The sequence below is a fragment of the Monodelphis domestica genome, chromosome 6 (genome assembly GCF_027887165.1).
Source record: "Monodelphis domestica isolate mMonDom1 chromosome 6, mMonDom1.pri, whole genome shotgun sequence".
Classification (NCBI taxonomy): Eukaryota; Metazoa; Chordata; class Mammalia; order Didelphimorphia; family Didelphidae; genus Monodelphis; species Monodelphis domestica.
In genome coordinates, this window is record NC_077232.1 from 135,239,926 (window position 1) to 135,261,202 (window position 21,277).

The following is a 21,277-nucleotide window of genomic DNA, read 5'->3' on the forward strand; positions in this document are numbered from 1 at the left end:
TGGAATTAAGGGCATGTTTTATAATTTACAAATAAAAACACTTTAAATGTATAATAGCTATATACCATGAAAAACACCCCTTTTATTGCTTGCCTTCAAATCTTAAACACTTTATCATATAATTGCTAACATACCTGAATTACATGGGAGATCTACATTGTATACAAATAAGTATGAAAATAAGGTTCTTTTTAATTAAAGGTTTGAGTAAAGTGCATGTTTTAAACTTTTTTTATGATAAAGAAGGCATCATTAGAAGGGGATTAGGGAAATTCATACTGGGATCATGTATCAATCACCCTTTGGTTTCTTTAATAACTCATCAATCATATTGTGTGACCTATGGTACCACTGAATATTAAGCTTGTCTTCATTGTAAGTTCTATTATTAAAATGAATTTGTGACCTTGATTTCAATATAATCATGCAAAGTACAGAAGAGAATCAATAAAAACGAAGGAAGAAATGAAGGAAGGAAGGAAGGATGGAAGGAAGGAAGAAAATACTAGGAGAAACAAAAAAAGGCAAATGAAAGCAACAGTGTTTGGTTCTTTTTGCTTTTTTTTTCCACATGAGAAGATATTCCTTTTATTGACTTTTGAACATACCTATTTTATGCACTAGACTCAAATACTGTACAAAACTGCAAGAAATGGCACTGTACAACTACATGTTTTTACAAAGACATCATCATAAAGGTGATCTCTTAATAAAAAGTCAACTAATAACTGCTAATGTACATGTGAATCGAAAGGGCTTTTAGACTGTCCAGAGGCCTGGAAGTTAGGAGTCTTACAGAGTCATTACATTTTTAAAAGCTGTCTCAGGGCATAATGGATATTTTCAAAACATTTAAATTAAAAAACAGAATTTTATTCATTCTTATTCAATATTCATATAAAATTGAAAACTGCTTCTAATCTTGCTACTTTTGTGAGTGTGTGTGAGTTGTGTGTATGTATGTGAAATAGTCAATAATTGCCTGTAATGCTTTAAAGTTTAAGTAAAAAAATGTTCAACTCTTACCAAAACCTTTTCTGGTATACAAAGCCATTGTAAAGTTATGTCAGCAAAATGTAAAGTTGCAATTTACAAAAGCAGATTTACATTAAATCTTATCTGAGAGAGCTGCTTTTAGGAGAGAGAGAAAAAAGTGCCACTTTACCTGCCTCTTCTTTAGAATCAGTGGCTTCTCCAAAATGATGAAGAGAGAAGCCTTAAGGCAGAATTTTCTGTATTAGTAAACAGGAACAAAGAGTATCTTACAGTTTTCATATATATTCTCCAGGACACAAAAGCTCTGATTGATTTCTGAGGAGTGGGAATGTCAGCATTGCTCAACAGCCTTCAAAGCTTGAAATGAATTTTTTTTCTCCTCTCTAAAAACCAAGATAATTTGGCTGATCAATCTCAAAACTATACACACTTGAAAGAGTGAGACACTTTCTTTTGTGAAATGGAGACATAAAAATTTAAATTGTCTGTTGCTGACAAGAAAAATAATTTGTTGGGTTCAATGACTACTTCAAAAACAAGTACTAGTAAGGTCTAAAAGTAAGAAAGTAATGAGTATGGAATTCCGACAGTCATTCATTTCTAAGCATAATTAACATCCTCTCAGGTCATGAATCATCTAAAGTTTGAGTCCATCAAACTGTAATATGTACATGGATAAACAAACTGTACAGAATAATTAGAGACTGAATCTTGCTTCCTAATGTTCTTCTTATGTGTGCCAAACTCCCAAATGCATCAGCAGGGATTCTGGGTGCTCAGAGCAAGTGTTAAATTTGCAGAGAACAAACACTGCTGTTTTAAAAATTTATCTTTTTAGTGATAACTCCATCCATTCCTGTAAAATTAGACATGAGTAAAATCTTAGCATCTAAGTGAAGCAAAAGTGTTCCAAATGCATTGTGTAGAACTCCCATTTTCATTTCTACAGTAAATAGAGGTCAGATTCAGCATACCTGAAATTGACTTCAAACCAACTTCCCTTGGTATACCTTTATAAAAGCAATGGCTCAGTTGGCATGGGTGCTATCTGCTTACAGATCCCATGAATTAGCAAATGTGGGCCTCCTTTGGAGACTTACTGATAAGATATATTTCTATATACATTCTGTACATATTGGTTCACAAATTAGCAGTTATTAGTCGGACTGTACATAGCAAAACAATCTAGCAGATTTTCATTTTGTAGTATCCATAGCAGGTGTGACATTTTTACATTTAGGTTGATGGAGCAAACCCTAAAAGCACAGGTTCTCTGTTGAGATAAGTAGCCCAGTACACTAAATTAAAAGTACCAAATAAGACTGGAAAAACTATTCTAGACATTCTATCTATCTTGCTAACACTGTTGAATGTTTTCTTTGCTTCTGCGGGCTTTCCCTCTGGTTTCTTGTTGGTTTCTGCTGTGGTAGCACTCTTGGAGATGGTGGAAAGAACTGGATCCTTGGTAATATTTGGAGCATAATTCGCCACAGCCACAGCATAAGCATTGTTCTTCTTCATGACAGATGCCTTCTCTTTTTTCTATTGAAAAATACAGAAATTAAAGCAGTGTAGGAAAAACTTGAAAAACATTTTAATGGATAATTGGTCAATGAGTAGTGAGAGTTCATCAACTGGTCTTGCTCACAAGCACTTATTTATTGTCCAGGCCATTCTTAATTTTATTTTGAAAACATATATAGCTATTCTGCTAACTTTTTAATTAAACATATATCAAGGGTACAAAGATTGGAGATGTTATATCCCAGGTATATGACAGATATATCAGTGATTCTCACTGTGCTTCTAATTTGATTTTAGTCAAAGAAAGTTATGTGATTGTACAAAATTGATTAATGCATTGTAGTATGATAGAATTTGACTAAGTGTCATAAAGAGGGCAAACGATATAGAAACTACATTCTAGAAATATGTAATTCCAAAGTGACTTTATTCTCATTTGATTTAAGAAAATTTATTCTTTATATTGTTTATATTGTTTAAAGTAAAAAAAAAATATTTTGAGAATCCTTTCCTTTCCTGCTGAGAAAGACACAGTAGAGATGTAGATGGCAAGGAAAGGAAAAACTGAATAATATATGAGTAAATATGTGATTGAATGAATCTCACACAGCAGGTAATAGAAAGGTACATGGTAGATTGCAAGTAAGCTACAGCAAGTAAAAAAGAGCAACCGTGAAGAAAGAATAAGTGAAATATGTCATCAGAATAATGTCAGTAGAGAATGTGTATGGGCTAGGCATGTGGGGAGAACAAGATACATCTGAGCTTTTGTGATTCACTTCTATCTCCTGATTTGAGAGAAAATCTAGGAAGACTTCCAATACGTTGAATAGGTCTGTTGCATGTCATTTATGGGAAGGCATAGAAAAGATTTGACTAGATGGGCAGGCAAATATGTGATATGTATGCTCAAAGGAACTTCCTTTACAAATTCATGTGACCAACAAAAATTAAGAGCAAAATTATACCTCAAAATAACAATTATAATATATATGTATCATTTACATGACTATAAATTTAATATTAATATCAGCAAAGATTTTTATCAAAATAAATCTTTTTGTACATTTTTATAATACTCTTTCAAATTATGATATCTCTGAGCTACTGAAATAAGCTATTGATGTCAATATAGGCATATTGCCTACTTTCCCTGTAGTATAGCTATATCAATCATTTATACTCATTGATACTCTAAAGAAACACTTTTAAAAAATGAATATGTTTTGAAAAGTGTTTATGAAGAGGCTAAAGGAAGGTACTAATATTTATGTCCCCACCCCCCAAAAACAAAAATGAAAATAGCTAATATTTATTTTAATATACAAAAATAATCAGAGAGATTCCAAAGGAAGAAATAACAGGCAGGAAGGCAGCTTTGAAAGTAAGCATTGAACTTATTTTATATTTGTAAATAAAGCAAGCTGCATGGAATGGAGAGTGGTGGTTTCACATACAATCTTTTTACATCCTATTTTCTGTGTGAAAATCATTATTTTCTTTTTTTTAAGATCACCATTAAAATGCCATTTTTTGAATAATAAAAAGGATATCTTTTTAGATAAATCATGACATAGACTTTTCTGAATTGGGAGGCAATTGTTACCACCTACAAAACCAATCCTAGCTAAATTCATTCTTGTGCTGAAGAAATCTTTCACACAGGGATTGTTCTTAATCAAACCTTCCTTTAACCCTGATAAAAGTTTTTCAAATTATATTTAGTCAGTCATAGAGACAAAAATAGCACATTTCAAAAAAGTATCTTAGTATTTTTTAATATGCATGAGTAGTCCAACTACTTGTACCTTTGAATTCTCTTCTAAGTGGCAGAATATACTACTTTATCACTTTATTATCATAGTTGCTTCAAAGAATCCTTTTAAAAGTCAAACTATACACAAAAGATACATATTTTGCCTTAGGCCTCAGAGATTTGTAATGAATCCATGTTCTCAAAAAATGGAAGGGGAGGAAAAAGATAGGAAAATTTCTTATATGGCATAGACCTAACATTTGCTTGCTGTTTTAAATTTTATGAAATTCCTTAAAGGAGAGCAACAAAAAAAAACATTTTTTAAATTAATAAAACAAAGAAATGCTATTTTCAATGTATCTCAACCAAGTACTCAACCACAGAATAGTTTATATTTATTAAATCTTTAGTTCTCTTTAAAAACTGATAATAATGTTTGCTTTTAAAAGAAAAATGAACCCCACTGTACCCAAATTAATCTAAGATTAAGGTGTTTCATATACATATACATACATATATATAAGTGGATTAAATTCATTTCAACAGGGTTCATGGGACTTAAATCAATTATCACTATGTTTAAGGCAATAAATATAAATACCAGTGCTCATTATACTTAGTCTAACATTAAAATAGAAAGAAAAGGGGACTAGCTTTGCAGTTTGTTCCCCTATTTTGATAATTCATAATGTATGCTATTTCAATTTTTAAAAATCTTTCTGAAATTATAGTATAACCTTCATAGACACTGAAGAAGTGAAAACTTAAAGCATTCTTGTTATAGAGTATGTTGATGTTTTCACCGAAGCAGAATGAAAAGATGGTGCAATCCACCATAATTAAATTCTATTTTCTATTTTTAAAATGATGTCTTACAGGATTCAGAATATATTGAGATTTTGTTTATTGCTATATCAAGGCCTCTGGGTATATGTTCAAAAATGCCAATCATTTAAATGACTAAATCACCAAGGGACTTAATTCAAGGCAGAAAAAGCCTGATTACCACAATGAGCATGACCTGTATCCTGGTGGCAAACTAAAGTCTGATTTTTGAAACCAAGAAGTAAAAATAATAGTGACAATAAGAAGAATATATCATAAATTTAAAACTCTACTCATTGATGCAAGTTAGCATGTGGCCCACAATATTTTCACAAATTTTAGAGTTGAAAGCCACTTTAATGATCATTTAAACCCATTCCACTTCACACCTTATTTTAGTTAGGAAAACTAATTTACAAAGACATGAAGTGTCTGAGCTAGCTAATAGTAGAACTAGGATGAAAATACTCCTGAAACTCCATTCTAAAGGGCTTTTTTAGTGGGGGGGTGTTTATTTTTGTTTGTTTTTTACATGACAGTTTGCTATTGAAAACATAAGAGAAACATATGAGGTTACTGAGCAAAGGATTATTTCCCTAAAGTTAGCAAATTCCCAATGCATAGCAGTGTGTGAGGCCTGGCTTCTGTATACCTAACATTAATTCTGCCCTTTGTCTTAGCTTTTTTTTTTCAATTATTTTTTCCAATTACTTGTAATCAAAAATTAGCTTTCCTTTTTAAACAGTTTGAGTTCCAAATTCTTTTTTCTTCTGATTTTTCTTAATGAATCAAAAGAATTATATTCCATATGAAAAAAATAGTCCTTTCTAGAGAACATAGTACAGTTCTTATGATGTTGCAAACACACATTTATCAAGGAGCTACTGAAAAAAGTCTCTGCTCAACTCCATCTCAGACTATTGAAAGAATCCATATATATCATGCTGAGATCATGATCTTCTAGTCAGATTTTGGTATCATAGTCATAGAGCTAGGAGGAATTATAATTATTCAGTTCAAGTGTGAAATTTTACAGATGAAGAAATGGAAGCCCAGAGATGAGAAGTGACCAAAGGACACACACCTAGTAATTTACAGAGGTGAATATGAGTCAGGTATTTTCTCTGTTTTAGTTTTACAATGCCTAGAATGTTCTCCTTCATCTCAACCTACTTCTTTCCCCAGTTTCCTTCAAGTTTCAGCTAAAATCTGATCTTCTACAGGTAGCCTTTCTAAACCCTCTTAATTCTTATATATATATATATATATATATATATATATATATATATACATATATGAGGGGGGTCTATTCTATTTTATTATGAACAACTTGAAGGAAGGGGCTGACTTTTGCCTTTTATGGCATTGCCAGAGTTTAGCACAGGTCTTGGCACATAGTAGGCATAAATAAAATAAAATGCTTATTCCCCTAGAGTCATTGATAACAAGTCACATACTTTGCCTATTATATGATCTTGTCTCTAATTCTTCCTATTTTAAAATTACAAAACAAGTAAAATACTGGAAGGATCATTAAAGATAATCTATCCTAATTCTAATTTTTCAAATTAGTACAAAGAAGCCAAGAGAAGTTAATTAACTTGCCCAAAGTCACATAAGAGGTATGAAAAAGTTGGTATTTTGTCTAGAGAATAGGCTACATATATGGGTATACTATGAGAAATGAATGGACAGGTAAGGAGTCTCCAAGTTATAAGGGGATGTGTAGATTGCATGCTACCATAATGTATTTGTGTTTTTTTCAGTGAGTAATTTGGAAATGTTCAAGAATTTTGAGCACTAGAATGAAATAATCAGTTTATCTTTCATATATATATATATATATATATATATATATATATATATGAAAGATTAACCAATAATAGCTGAAATTATGGACAAAAATAAAAACTAAGTAGTAAAATAGCCTTACTTTGTTCCAGATACTGTACTAAATGCAATCATTCTATCATTTTTTTCCTGGGATATGGATGCGATTATTATCATCCTCACTTTATAGATAAGGAAATTAAGGCAAATAGAGGTTAGATGGATTGCCCAGGATCATCCAGGTAGGAAGTATATGTGACTAAATATGGAGTAGGGTCTTTCTGACTCAAGGCTCAGCATTCTATCCATTGAATTACTAGATATTTAAAGAACTTATTGGAGTATGGGGAGAGAGGGACCAAGGAGACCAATTAGGAAACTAAGTGAGAATAGCAGAGTAGATTGAATACTAGACTTGGAGTCAGGAGATATGAATGTGCACCCTTAGTCAGATGCTCTCTAGAAATATAATCATTAGCAAGTCACAAACCTGGCACAACCATTTCTTCATCTGTACAGTGGGGATAATAATACTTTCACATCTTAAGTTCTTAAGAGAAAAACATTTTGTAAGCTTAAAATGACATAATGATCTATTGTCCATGCAGGTGGTGATAAAAATATTGACTAAGATGGGAAGAGTGGTATTGGAGGAGTAATATTTTTTTGAAAATTGTATTTAGTCAATTTAGAACATTATTCCTTAGTTACAAGAATCATATTCTTTCCCTCCCCCCCTCCCCCCCACCCCTTCCCCTAGCCAATGCACAATTTCATTGGGTATTACATGTGTCCTTGATCAGAACATATTTCCATGTTTTTGATGTTTGCATTAGGATGTTCATTTACAGTCTACATCCCCAATCATATCCCCCTCGACCCATGTAATCAAGAAGTTGTTTTTCTTCGGTGTTTCTGAAGAGGAGTCATATTTGAGAGATATAGTCTCCTGGAAAAAAGCACTGATTGGAAATCAGAGGACTTGGGTTTAAATCTCAGGTTTGCCCCTTACTAACCATGTGACTTTGGCAAATAACTTTACTTCTTTATACTTCAGTAGCTATCCTATAAAAGTGGGGTTGAAATGGATGAACTTTACAATATTTTACAACTTAAAAATCTATGATCTATAAATGGCTTTTTGTCACTGAATGAACTAGAAAATCATTGAGAGGAGAAAAAGAAGTAATAAGATTGCAAGCTTTGGGCAATGGGTGAAAAATGAAAATTCAGGAGATGACAGCTTTGAATTTAAAATTAAAATTAAAAAGGATAATTTATTTTGGGATCTGTAGAGTTCAAAATATTTTCAGTATATTTCAGAAAGTATACCCAGGAGGAAACCTGAAAATTGAGGTGTGAATTCCCAGAGAAATATGTGGTCTGGAGATGAAGATTTTGGCATCAACTAGTGTTAAAGTCATTTAAGTAGATATGATTACTGAAGAAGAGAGTGAAAAGGAGGAGCAAGTCTGATTCCTAAGAAGTATTTTTTTTTCTCAAAGAAAAGAAAAGTTAAAGAAGATCCAGAAAGGAAAGCAGGGAGAGTATAATATGGAATAAGAAAGAAAAAGCAAATGGTTTGGGGTCATAAAAGTTTAGGAAAAAAGAGAACTTTAAGAATAGTCAACACTATCTAAAAGATCGCAGGTATATGCATACTTTAAAAATCACTAAATTCATTTTGGGATATATGAAATGGTTATATAGCAAAAGATTACAAGAAGTGGTAATATTTCCAGAATTCCCATAAGGCATATGAAAGGGAAATCATTTGAATGGAATATGGCAAACAGTTTTGATATTCACTCCTACAAAATAAAACTCTACCTACTCTTACCCATATTTACCAGCACTTCATGACTCCTGTTCATTTCCTATATCACAACTGTTTGCCAATAGAAAATACTTTAGTGTTTCAATAGCATATTGATACCCATGGGAAGTCAAATCTAAGACAACATCAAACAAAGAAAAAGTGCATGAATATTCTTTTAGGTGAAGATCATGACTGAACTATCTGATATTTATTGATATTATGAATATATTTTTTTATGTCCAAGGAATTTTTTCTTTAATACTTTCCATGATTTATCATAGATAAATAGTTCAAAGAATAAGTAAACAATTTGTGCCACCTTTTGTGAATTTTAGATTTACTCCACCCTGCTTAGTCTGTAGAATTTTAGCAACCAGGAATGTATACACCCCTACTTAAGGATTAAATGTAGAGGAGGATGGTCTGTCACCCACATGTGCTAGCAAATGACAAATCAGAAACAACTGACTGACCCCCTAGGCTGTCCTAAGCCAAGTTTAAGCCATAATTGGTACATGTGAGACACAGGAAGTAATGTAAAGAACTGCCTATATAATCAATTTCTATGAGAGGGATTTGACAGCTTTTTGGGGTGGTTCTTGACTTGGAGGGCTGGAGTGTGGAGACCTGAGACTGCTTCCCTTAGGTGACCATGTGGTGAGTGTTAAAGCTGAATCCTCTTTCCCTGACTTTCTGAAGGCACCAGTCTCCAAGGAGGCCCTTCATCTTGGAGGAAGCCTCGTGGCTGGAAGCCAAGCTAGATTTAACCTTCTGGGATGGCCCCTTGGCTGAAGTCTCTGAACTCCCCCTGATTCAGGTCAGGGCAGAGTAGATCTTCTGCCCTTTTTCCCTCTTTCTCCCTCATTCTTAATTTCTTCCTGCTATTGTAAATAAAGAACCATAAAATTCCATTCTGAATTGAGTATTTCATTGGGATTTAGAATTTAAATCCCTGGCAACCATCAAATAATATATTCAGTCTCAACCATAAAAAAATTATCTGTAACACTTTATACTGCATAATTGAGCACTCTCTTTAAATATATCTACCAGTGAAGAAAATTGATGGGAATTGAACCTTTAATTAACTTTACAGATAGAAAGAAGAATCATAGAAGATGGAATCCATGTAAGCTTGGGGAATTCGGAGAATTTTAAATCTAGTAAAATGAAAGGATGCAGGCCTATCAGTGTGCTAACTAATATAAATAAGCAATTGATTTCAGAGGGTATAATTAGAAAATCTTGAATCCTCGGACTTCATCTCCCAGAATCATTTTCCCTTCATCAGTGTAGTGTCCTATGTGTATTGTTTTTAAGTTTAGGAACTACACCTTTTTCTCTCTCTTTTCTTATGACTGTGTCTGTAAGATCCCTTTTTACTCTAGCTTTTAATTTTAGTTATTATCAATAAATGTTATAAAATATAATATTTGGAGTTATTGTATATTAATTTTAAGCTCACAATTATTTTTTTAAATATATTTTATTTGATCATTTCCAAGCATTATTCGTTAAAGATCATTTTCTTTTCCTCCCCCCCCCACCCCCCATAGCCAACGCGTAAGTCCACTGGGCATTAGATGTTTTCTTGATTTGAACCCATTGCTTTGTTGATAATATTTGCACTAGAGTGTTCATTTAGAGTCTGTCCTCTGTCATGTCCCCTCAACCTCTGTATTCAGGCAGTTGCTTTTCCTCGGTGTTTCCACTCCCATAGTTTATCCTTTGCTTATGAATGGTGTTTTTTTTCTCCTGGATCCCTGCAAGTTGTTCAGGGACATTACACCGCCACTAATGGAGAAGTCCATTACGTTCGATTATACCACAGTGTATTAGTCTCTGTGTACAATGTTCTCCTGGTTCTGCTCCTCTCGCTCTGCATCACTTCCTGGAGGTTGTTCCAGTCTCCATGGAACTTCTCCACTTTATTATTCCTTTTAGCACAATAGTACTCCATCACCAACATATACCACAGTTTGTTCAGCCATTCCCCAATTGATGGGCATCCCCTCGTTTTCCAGTTTTGGGCCACCACAAAGAGCGCAGCTATGAATATTTTTGTACAAGTCTTTTTGTCCATTATCTCTTTGGGGTACAGACCCAGCAGTGCTATGGCTGGGTCAAAGGGTAGATATTCTTTTGTCGCCCTTTGGGCATAGCTCCAAATTGCCCTCCAGAATGGTTGGATCAATTCACAACTCCACCAGCAATGAATCAATGTCCCTACTTTGCCACATCCCCTCCAGCATTCATTACTTTCCTTTGCTGTAATGTTAGCCAATCTGCTAGGTGTGAGGTGATACCTCAGAGTTGTTTTGATTTGCATCTCTCTGATTATAAGAGATGTAGAGCACTTCTTCATGTGCTTGTTAATAGTTTTGATTTCTTTATCTGAGAACTGCCTATCCATGTCCCTTGCCCATTTATCAATTGGAGAATGGCTTGATTTTTTGTACAATTGATTTAGCTCATTATAAATATGAGTAATTAAACCTTTGTCAGAGGTTTCTATGAAGATTTTTTCCCAATTTGTTGTTTCCCTTCTGATTTTAGTTATATTGGTTTTGTTTTACAAAAGCTTTTTAGTTTGATGTAGTCAAAATTATTTATTTTACATTTTGTGATTCTTTCTATATCTTGCTTGGTTTTAAAGCCTTTCCCCTCCCAAAGGTCTGACATGTATACTATTCTGTGTTTACCCAATTTACTTATGGTTTCCTTCTTTATGTTTAAGTCACTCACCCATTTTGAATTTATCTTGGTGTAGGGTGTGAGGTGTTGATCTATTCCTAGTCTCTCCCATACTGTCTTCCAATTTTCCCAGCAGTTTTTATCGAATAGTGGATTTTTGTCCCAAAAGCTGGGATCTTTGGGTTTATCGTATACTGTCTTGCTGAGGTCGCTTTCCCCCAGTCTATTCCACTGATCTTCCTTTCTGTTTCTTAGCCAGTACCAAATTGTTTTGATGACTGCTGCTTTGTAATATAGTTTTAGGTCAGGGACTGCAAGGCCCCCATCGTATGTGTTTTTTTTCATTATTTCCCTGGATATCCTTGATCTTTTGTTCTTCCAAATGAACTTTGTTATGGTTTTTTCTAAATCAGTGAAGAAGTATTTTGGTAGTTCAATGGATATGGCACTAAATAGATAAATAAGTTTGGGTAGGATGGTCATTTTTATTATATTGGCTCGTCCTATCCATGAGCAGTTAATGTTTTTCCATTTGTTCAGGTTTAGTTTTAGTTGTGTGGCGAGTGTTTTGTAGTTGTGTTCATATAGTTCCTGTGTTTGTCTTGGGAGATAGATTCCTAGGTATTTTATTTTGTCTAAGGTGATTTTGAATGGGATTTCTCTTTCTAGTTCTTGCTGCTGAGCTTTGTTGGAGATATATAGAAAAGCTGATGATTTATGTGGGTTTATTTTGTATCCTGCAACTTTGCTAAAGTTGTTGATTATTTCAATTAGCTTTTTGGTTGAATCTCTAGGATTCTTTAAGTAGACCATCATGTCATCCGCAAAGAGTGATAACTTGGTCTCCTCCTTGCCTATTTTGATGCCTTCAATTTCTTTATCTTCTCTAATTGCTACTGCTAGTGTTTCTAGTACAATGTCAAATAGTAGAGGTGATAATGGGCATCCTTGTTTCACTCCTGATCTTATTGGGAATGCATCTAGTTTATCCCCATTGCAGATGATATTAGCTGTTGGTTTTAGATATATACTGTTTATTATTTTTAGGAATGACCCTTCTATTCCTATGCTTTCTAGTGTTTTTAATAGGAATGGGTGTTGTATTTTATCAAAGGCTTTTTCTGCATCTATTGAGATAATCATGTGGTTCTTGCTAGTTTGCTTGTTGATGTGGTCAATTATGTGGATGGTTTTCCTAATATTGAACCAGCCCTGCATCCCTGGTATGAATCCTACTTGATCATGGTGAATGATCCTTCTGATCACTTGCTGGAGTCTTTTTGCTAGTATCCTATTTAAGATTTTTGCATCTATATTCATTAGGGAGATTGGCCTATAGTTTTCTTTCTCTGTTTTTAACCTGCCTGGTTTTGGAATCAGTACCATGTTTGCGTCGTAAAAGGAGTTTGGTAGAACTCCCTCTTTGCTTATTATGTCAAATAGTTTGTATAGTATTGGGGTTAACTGTTCTCTGAATGTTTGATAGAATTCACAGGTGAATCCATCAGGCCCTGGGGATTTTTTCTTAGGAAGTTCTTTGATGGCTTGATGGATTTCAATTTCTGATATGGGATTATTTAAGAATTCTATTTCTTCTTCTGTTAGTCTAGGCAGTTTGTATTTTTGTATATATTCATCCATTTCTCCTAAATTGGTGTATTTGTTGCCATATAATTGGGCAAAGTAATTTCTAATGATTGCCTTAATTTCCTCCTCATTGGAGGTGCTGTCCCCCTTTTCGTCTTTAATGCTGTGAATTTGCTTTTCTTCCTTCCTTTTTTTAATTAGATTGACCAGTACTTTGTCTATTTTGTTTGTTTTTTCAAAGTACCAGCTTCTTGTCTTATTTATTAAATCAATAGTTCTATCACTTTCGATTTTATTAATTTCTCCCTTAATTTTTAGGATTTCTAATTTGGTTTTCTGCTGGGGGGTTTTAATTTGATCGCTTTCAAGTTTTTTCAATTGCATTTCCAATTGATTGATCTCTGCTCTCCCTTGTTTGTTAATATAAGCTTTCAGGGATATGAATTTGCCTCTGATTACCGCTTTGGCTGCATCCCAAAAGGTTTGAAAGGATGTTTCGCCATTGTCATTTTCCTTGATGAAATTATTAATTGTTTCTATGATTTCTTCTTTAACTAAACGGTTTTGGAGTGTCATATTGTTTAATTTCCAATTGGTTTTAGATTTGGTTTTCCATGTACCATTACTAATCATTATTTTTATTGCCTTGTGATCTGAGAAGGCTGCATTCATTATTTCTGCTTTTTTGCATTTGTGTGCTATGTTTCTGTGACCTAATGTATGGTCAATTTTTGTGAATGTGCCATGTGGTGCTGAGAAGAAGGTGTATTCCTTTTTATCCCTATTTATTTTTCTCCATATGTCTATTAATTCTAATTTTTCTAAGATTTCATTCACCTCCTTTACCTCTTTCTTATTTATTTTTTGATTTGATTTATCTAAATTTGATAATGGTTGGTTTAAGTCTCCCACTAGTATGGTTTTATTGTCTATTTCTTCCTTCAATTCACCTAGTTTCTCCATTAGAAATTTGGGTGCTCTATTATTTGGTGCATACATGTTGATTAATGATATTTCCTCGTTGTCTAGAGTCCCTTTTAACAAAATATAATTACCTTCCCTATCCCTTTTGATCAGGTCTATTTTTGCATTGGCTTTATCAGATATCATGATTACCACTCCTGCCTTCTTTCTATCAGTTGAGGCCCAGAAGGTCTTACTCCATCCTTTAATTCTGACCTTGTGGGTGTCAACCCGCCTCATGTGTGTTTCTTGAAGACAACATATGGTAGGGTTTTGGATTCTAATCCATTCTGCTATTCGTCTACGTTTTATGGGTGAGTTCATCCCATTCACGTTCAAAGTTATGATTGTCATTTGTGGACTCCCTGGCATTTTGATAGCCTTCCCTAATTCTAACCTTTTCTTCTTCGGCTCTACCTTTTAGTCCAGTGATTTACTTTGAATCAGTGCCCCTTGTCCCCTCCCTTGATGTTTCCCTTTTTGGTCCCTCCCTTTTTCTTCCCTCCCCCTCCCCCCTCTCTTTCCCTCCCTTTTTGTTCTCCCTCTCCCCCTCTCCCCCTTGGTTTTCCCTTCTCCTTACCCTTGTTGGGTAAGATAGAATTCAAGATCCCAATGGATCTGGATGTTTTTCCCTCTCAGAGTTGATTTCCCTGAGATTGAGGTTTAAGTAACCCCCCCCCTTCCTCTCCTTCTTTTAGGAGTTTTCTTCCCCTCCCCTTCCCATGTTAATCTTTGTGTGAGAACCATTATTCTATTTGGTCTTTCTTTACCCCCTATTTATACATTACATTTTCCCCACATATTAGCATACATAGATTGATATAAATGTAGTCCTTATAGAAGAGAGTTTGAGTAAAAGAAGAAGATAACATTTTTCCCCTTTCCTTAATATTTACCTTTTCAGGTATTCCTTGCTCTTTGATTTTCGGTATCAAACTTTCCACAGAGCTCTGGTCTTTTCTTTGCAAAAAGTTGGAAGTCTTCTATTTTGTTGAATGCCCATACTTTCCCCTGGAAGTATATAGTCAGTTTTGCTGGGTAGCTGATTCTTGGTTGGAGACCCAGCTCTCTTGCCTTTCTGAAGATCATGTTCCATGCCTTACAATCATTCAGAGTAGAAGTTGCAAGGTCTTGTGTGACCCTGATTGGCATTCCTTTATATCTAAATTGTCTTTTTCTGGCTTCCTGTAGGATTTTTTCTTTTGTTTGATAGCTTTGGAATTTGGCAATTACATTCCTGGGAGTTGTCTTTTGGGGGTTTAGTGTAGAAGGTGTTCTGTGAGCTCTGTCAGTGGCTGTATTGCCCCCTTGTTCTAGAATCTCTGGGCAATTTTCTTTGATTATATCTTGTATCACCATGTCCAGTTTGGTGTTTATTTCTGGCTTTTCTGGGAGTCCAATTATTCTTAAATTTTCTCTTCTCCCTCTATTTTCCAGATCTATCACCTTGTCGGTGAGATATTTTATGTTCTCTTCTAATTTCTTGGTGTTTTGGCTTTGCTTTATTAGTTCTTGCTTTAAAGCCTGGTTTTCTTTTACAGTTTGGTCAAACTGGTTTTGTAGATGCATGAATTTCTTTTGCATTATTTCCCACTTTTCCTCCCAGAGGGCTTCCATCTTTTTGGTCATTTCTGATTCAAATTCTTCATGGGTTTGTGGACAGTTTCTATTTCCTTTGGAAGATTTTGGAGAATTTTCTTGTATATCTTCTTCTATCTGCTCTGTATTTTGTATTTTGGCTCCATAGAATGTGTCCAAAGTCGCCCCTTTCTTCTTATTTTTCTTGGTATTTTGGGGCTTCTGTGCTTCTGTGGAATTTGTCATCTCTGAATGTGGAGGATTAGCTTTTCTTATCTCTGGTGATCCGAGGCTTTAGTCCTGGGCAGATGTTGGTTCTAAGAGCTTTCCCTGGGTTAAACTGAATATGCCTCACTGGAGCTGGAATGGAAGGGTCGGACCACGAGGCCACACTCTCCCCCCAGCTCACTTTCAGGAAGTTGCCTTCAGAATCGCTGGCCGTGAGGCTGTTTCGTGGGCCTGTGGGGGGATGGGCTGCAGCTTTCCCAAGCTCTAGGGCAAGGACTTTCACTGAGACTTGGATAGCAGGATCCAGCACGTGAGGCTGTCTTGCCCGCCCTGAGGGTTGCTGTTGTTTCGACCAGCTCTCTGCAACGGAAGCCCCAGGCAGTAACTTTCACTGGGACTCTGGTAGAAGGCCCTGAGGGTTCTGCTCTCTGAGCCCGGCCGGGCTGCGGCTTCCGGGAGCCTTGGACTCTGCGCTCCTACCCCTGAGGTCCGAGGGATCTCGGGTTCTGGCTTTTGAGGGGAGCCGTACCTTTTGAACCGGGTCCAGGTCCAGGAGGAGGGTTCCCAGGGTCTGTGCTGTTGATCGTTTTGAATTTCGGCGCCTTAGGAGCTTATATTTTGAGATCGGTCGGGAAGGGTTTTCCGGAGATCTGAGCTTTAGCTTTCTCTAAGCCACCATCTTAACCGGAAGTCCCGAGAAGTCAAGCTCACAATTATGGCTACCCTTTGGGACAGAATTCTCAAAAGAAAATTTAAGCCTTTAAGAAAAGGATAGCCTAAATGAATTTTGCAAGCCATGTTTTCTCCAACTGCTTCTGCTGCTGCTGCTGCTGCTGCTGCAGTTCACAAGCTACTGCTGTGCATGAAGCTGAGTCCCTTGCTCCCACCCTGGCTGCCCTATTGCTGAGGTGTGCTGGGAGGTCTCAGAGCTGTTTGGAGTTTGGAAGCACCTTCTTGGTCCTGTGCAGAGGGTGATGTATAAATCCCTTTGCCTCCCCCCATCCTTTCCTCCCAACATGGGTTTCCAGCCTGTCCTAGCCATTTTCCATCAGAGGAACAAAGCACTAGGGTAAGTTTAAAAATGTACAGTAACCTTAATGTCAATGCATATCCAAAAAGCTTTAGGTAATAGAAATAATTATGTGACTTTGTTGAATGATTTTGTCTGATTCCAGGAGAAGGGAATACTATACAGGGCCAAAGAAGCACAAAGCTAACCTGCATAGTGCCCATTGAGCACAAGGCCAAAGAGACCAATCAATGCCAGAGGTTTTGATGAAATTTTGAGGCAAGAGAAGAGGACTGGAACTTGTTTGAGGTTCAGGGTGGTGACTGTTTGAAATATGTCAAAGGCAGGTCTTCCTCATCCCACATTTTACCAAGTACCTCACTTTGGCTGGCATCCTGATTCCAGAATCTCCTAGAGATAAGGTAAAATAAGACCAGGGAATGCTATTTCCCATTTTCTAAAATATCTGGTCCCTTTTCTGTCTTTTATAGTGTGGCAAACTTTCTGTAATCCTGAATTGATTGGGTAAGTGCATAATTGACACCTCAGGCTTATGTGACATAAATCACTTTAATTGGGCCCTGATTCAAGGACCTGTAAAAGGTTTATTTTTCATTTACTTAGAATTTTTAAATGATACTTTGATATTCTATATTTCATTCAGAAATTATTTTTTCTTTCATTTGGATTTTTTGATGTTTTGATTTCTTTTGCCAATTAATTCATATACCTCATAACAGTCATGCATCCCTGAGTGACCCCTGTGTTTGTCAATATCCTCCTCAGGGGGGAATGTATTATTAGCCTAAAATGCAAAGTTTAAATTCTGTTGAGAGTAATTTTAGGTAAGAAACTTGCTTCCTCCTCAAATCCTGAAAGTGAACTGTTTGGAGAAGGAGCCATGAAGATGCCTGCAGAGACCACATGTTGCACCAGAAGATTAAGAATGAACTTTGGGATGTGGTGATTTCAACTGTGGGTTGTTGAATGCATTTGTTTTGTATGTATACTCTTATGCAGAAAGGGACATTGCCACCTTTAAATGGTATTTTGTCAATGTGCTTAGCAATCATTGATTTTGTTCTCTTTTCCTTTTATCTACAACTTTTTGCAATTTATAAGTTGGTTATGTTAAAAATGATCTCTTTGGGGAGAGTGTTCTCCCCACAAGATCACACTTGGACTTCATCTCCCAGAATCCTTTTCCCTTTGTCCATATAACATCCTATGAATATGGTTTTTAAGTTTGGGAACTCTGCCATTTTCTCTCTTTTCTCAATACCATGGCTGAGTTAGTTCCCTTTATATTCTAGCTTTTTATTTTAATTATTATTAAATATTATAAAATATGATATTTGGAGTTATTATGTGTTGATTTTTAAGCTTACAAGTGGAAAAGTACTCCTAATATGAAATGAATATAATCATCAATCTTTGGATCCTTCTCTGGCTCACCACATAAGTATTGATGAGCTTGAAAAGAATTTGCTACCTTATTGAGACCAAGTGAATTCATCCTCTCTCCAGTTCTTGTCCTCTACTACCTCATATTGCTATGAACTGATACCACTTAACATATAAATATTTTTAAAATTTTGACACATATGGTTTTATAATGTTTTTTTACTTCAGATAAAGACGCTAATTTTTATTACATTTGTAATAAATATTTTCCATTAATGAGAGCACCACATAATTAGTATGGATAAAGCTGAAACACTGCACAAATCACCCTAAACAGACAATGATAAACTTATACTGAAGCTTTCTTTCCCCTTTGAGAGAGAGAGAGAGAGAAGGAGGTAGGGAGGGAGAGGGAGAGGGATTGATTGATTGATTGACTGAGGCCTCAAAAATTCATTTCATATGTCAGACTGCTAAATTAATATCCAGAAAGAATATTCATTCAGTTTGAAAACTAAAATGGAAACAAATGAAAAATATTACTTGTTTCCCCATGCAATTATGGTAGGGCTTCAATGATTGTGTAAGAGTTGCATTTGTTATTCATGATTTGACAGACAGATACACTTAAATCTAATATCCATCCCTATTAGGTAATTGGTTTCAGTAGGTACAAACAAGAGGGTAATAATGCCTTGAGCCACAGATACTTATGCTTTCTGAGTACAAATGTTGGAAAAAGACATTATCTGGTACTCTAAATCACAACTGATATTTAAGAATGCTAGACCACTGTGGGGGGAAATCAAGCAAGCAAGGCATAATGAATTTCTACTTTTGATAGACTATTACATTTGGGGTTATGTGATCTGGTTTTCAGTATTGTCTCTGCCATTTTGCTGGATGTATAACCATGGATAAATCACTTAATATCTCTGAGCCTCTGTTTCCACATCTGTAAAATGATTATCATTAAAAAAAAGCTTCATGATCACAAAGGCACATGCCATATATACAAGTGACAAAAAGATGGATACTGGCAGTTACCTTCTAAATGAATACATCAACCCTAGAAGATACCTAAATGGAGTAAATGTGTTGACATAAATATTAATATAAGGGGAAATGAAAACAATGAATAAAATACAAAGTAAATATTAAAAATATTGAGCAGAAAAATGCAAAAAATTGACCATATTTTGCCAAATATTTACTTGTAAACCTTATCCTATTGCAGAATGTTAGAGTCAGAATGATTTTCATATTCTAACACAATTTTCAGGCCTTACTCAATTTAGATAATAATTTAAATACTTGGATATTTTTCTTTTCTATTTTTTGAAAATTACTCAGATATTTTGAGGCTATTCTGTAACTATGACAGGTATATTTATCCTAAATAGATAACTTTCTGACTAGTATCCTCATTCTACTCTCTTTTTTTTTGGAACACCTCTAATTCCATGCTTGTAAAATTCTTTGCTAGAAATTTAAATTTTACAGGAAACCTAACTTTGTTTCTTGGTCTACTATATAGAAGAGGGTTTTTTTTTCTGTTGTGGTTGAAAACTTATTCACTCAAGATCCTAATATTGCAATGCAAGCTAAATCCTAAATGTATCCTAAACCACAGATATCAAGTATCTTTATATCTTTTGATAAAGATCACCATAGAGCCTTGCCTGCTCTTCTCTCTTTTTCCTGAAGGATCAAGATATACAAGTTAAGCCATAAGTCTTTTCTTGAGTGAGTCAAAATTCATCAAGAGTTTCCTCATTAAAACTTCTAAGTTTGCGAAAGCAATTTAAGTAGAATGAGCTATGTTTAAGTTTCATTAAACATCTCAGAACTGGGCTGTAATTTTCAATGAAGAACTAAGAATTTAAATGAAATTTGTAAATTATTTCCTTATGAGGGTAAAAAGTCAGGACATATATTTTCCTATTCATGTAATGGAACATATATTTTGTTATAAGAACTCAAAATAAAAATCTTTGATGATTTACTGACAGGGATTCTTAACTTGTGGTCTATTAATTTATTCTTAAATATTTTGAAAACTGAATTTCAGTATAATAAACTTCCGTGGGAATCCTATTTTTTGTGCATTTAAAATGTTATTTTGAAGATATCATTGGCTTCATCAGCCTTGCAAATAAGGATAAGATTAAAAAATGTTAAGAACTCTGGCTCTAAGAAAATCATTTTGTGTCATACACCATAAATCTTTAAATTCCTTAATGCCACATGCAATGATCTAACATTAGAAATACATGAGAGTATACTGAGATGCATGTATGGATAACATTTCCTATATGGGTAAACCAGAGTGTCAGGCCACAGGAAATATATTGCCCAAACTATTATGCATAGAAAAACTTCAGGCATATATATATATATATATATATATACATATATATATATATATGTATGTATTAAAACAAAAAAATCAATAGCAATATTCAATTCTTAGGATAATTGCATATTAATTAAAGTAGATCAATATTCAATTAAACTTAGAAAAAATTAATTAATGGAAAAAGACACCAACCAAATACATTAAAGTTAACATATTACTAGGAGAAATTTCACAGAAGTCCTTTGGTCTATTTGCTAAATAATGTGAATATAACAACTGTTCTTATCTTCCCAAGAAGTTGGTGTCATTGTTAATAGAAATTGAATTGTTTTAAAAATATATTGAATTGTCTGTTTAGGAAGCAGTGCATTTATAAGAAATCTAATAGCCACACATTTTTTGGATAGTACAAAATGGTGATGCTAAATGAGAGAGAAATATACTATTTGGGAAATAATGTTTGGGGGAATATGTATTATTTAGTGCATAGAACACATACACACAGTTGTGCATACACATAGAAAACCCTTCTAATGAACAGGTTTTTCATTTGATTTTGGGATTGTGAACTTTTATAGTAGTACGCTAAATTCTCTCTGATCTATTAGTGGCAATAAAATGTTTATATATCTGTACATATATATGTATGTATAAAAAGATAAATAGGTTTTTCAAAATGCATTTTACCACTATTTTTAATTTTCA

At 34.5% G+C, this 21,277-nt stretch overlaps 1 protein-coding gene across 1 annotated transcript in view; it reads right to left on the minus strand.

Annotated features, from left to right (window-relative positions):
- Positions 1-543: 543 nt before the first annotated feature.
- GABRA2 (gamma-aminobutyric acid type A receptor subunit alpha2) overlaps positions 544-21,277 on the minus strand; it is a 127,314-nt gene continuing 106,580 nt past the window's right edge. The window contains exon 10 of the mRNA XM_001372420.3: positions 544-2,538. Coding sequence (XP_001372457.1) covers positions 2,233-2,538 — 306 coding nt within the window. The 3' untranslated portion in view covers positions 544-2,232. The remainder of the gene's footprint in view (positions 2,539-21,277) is intronic.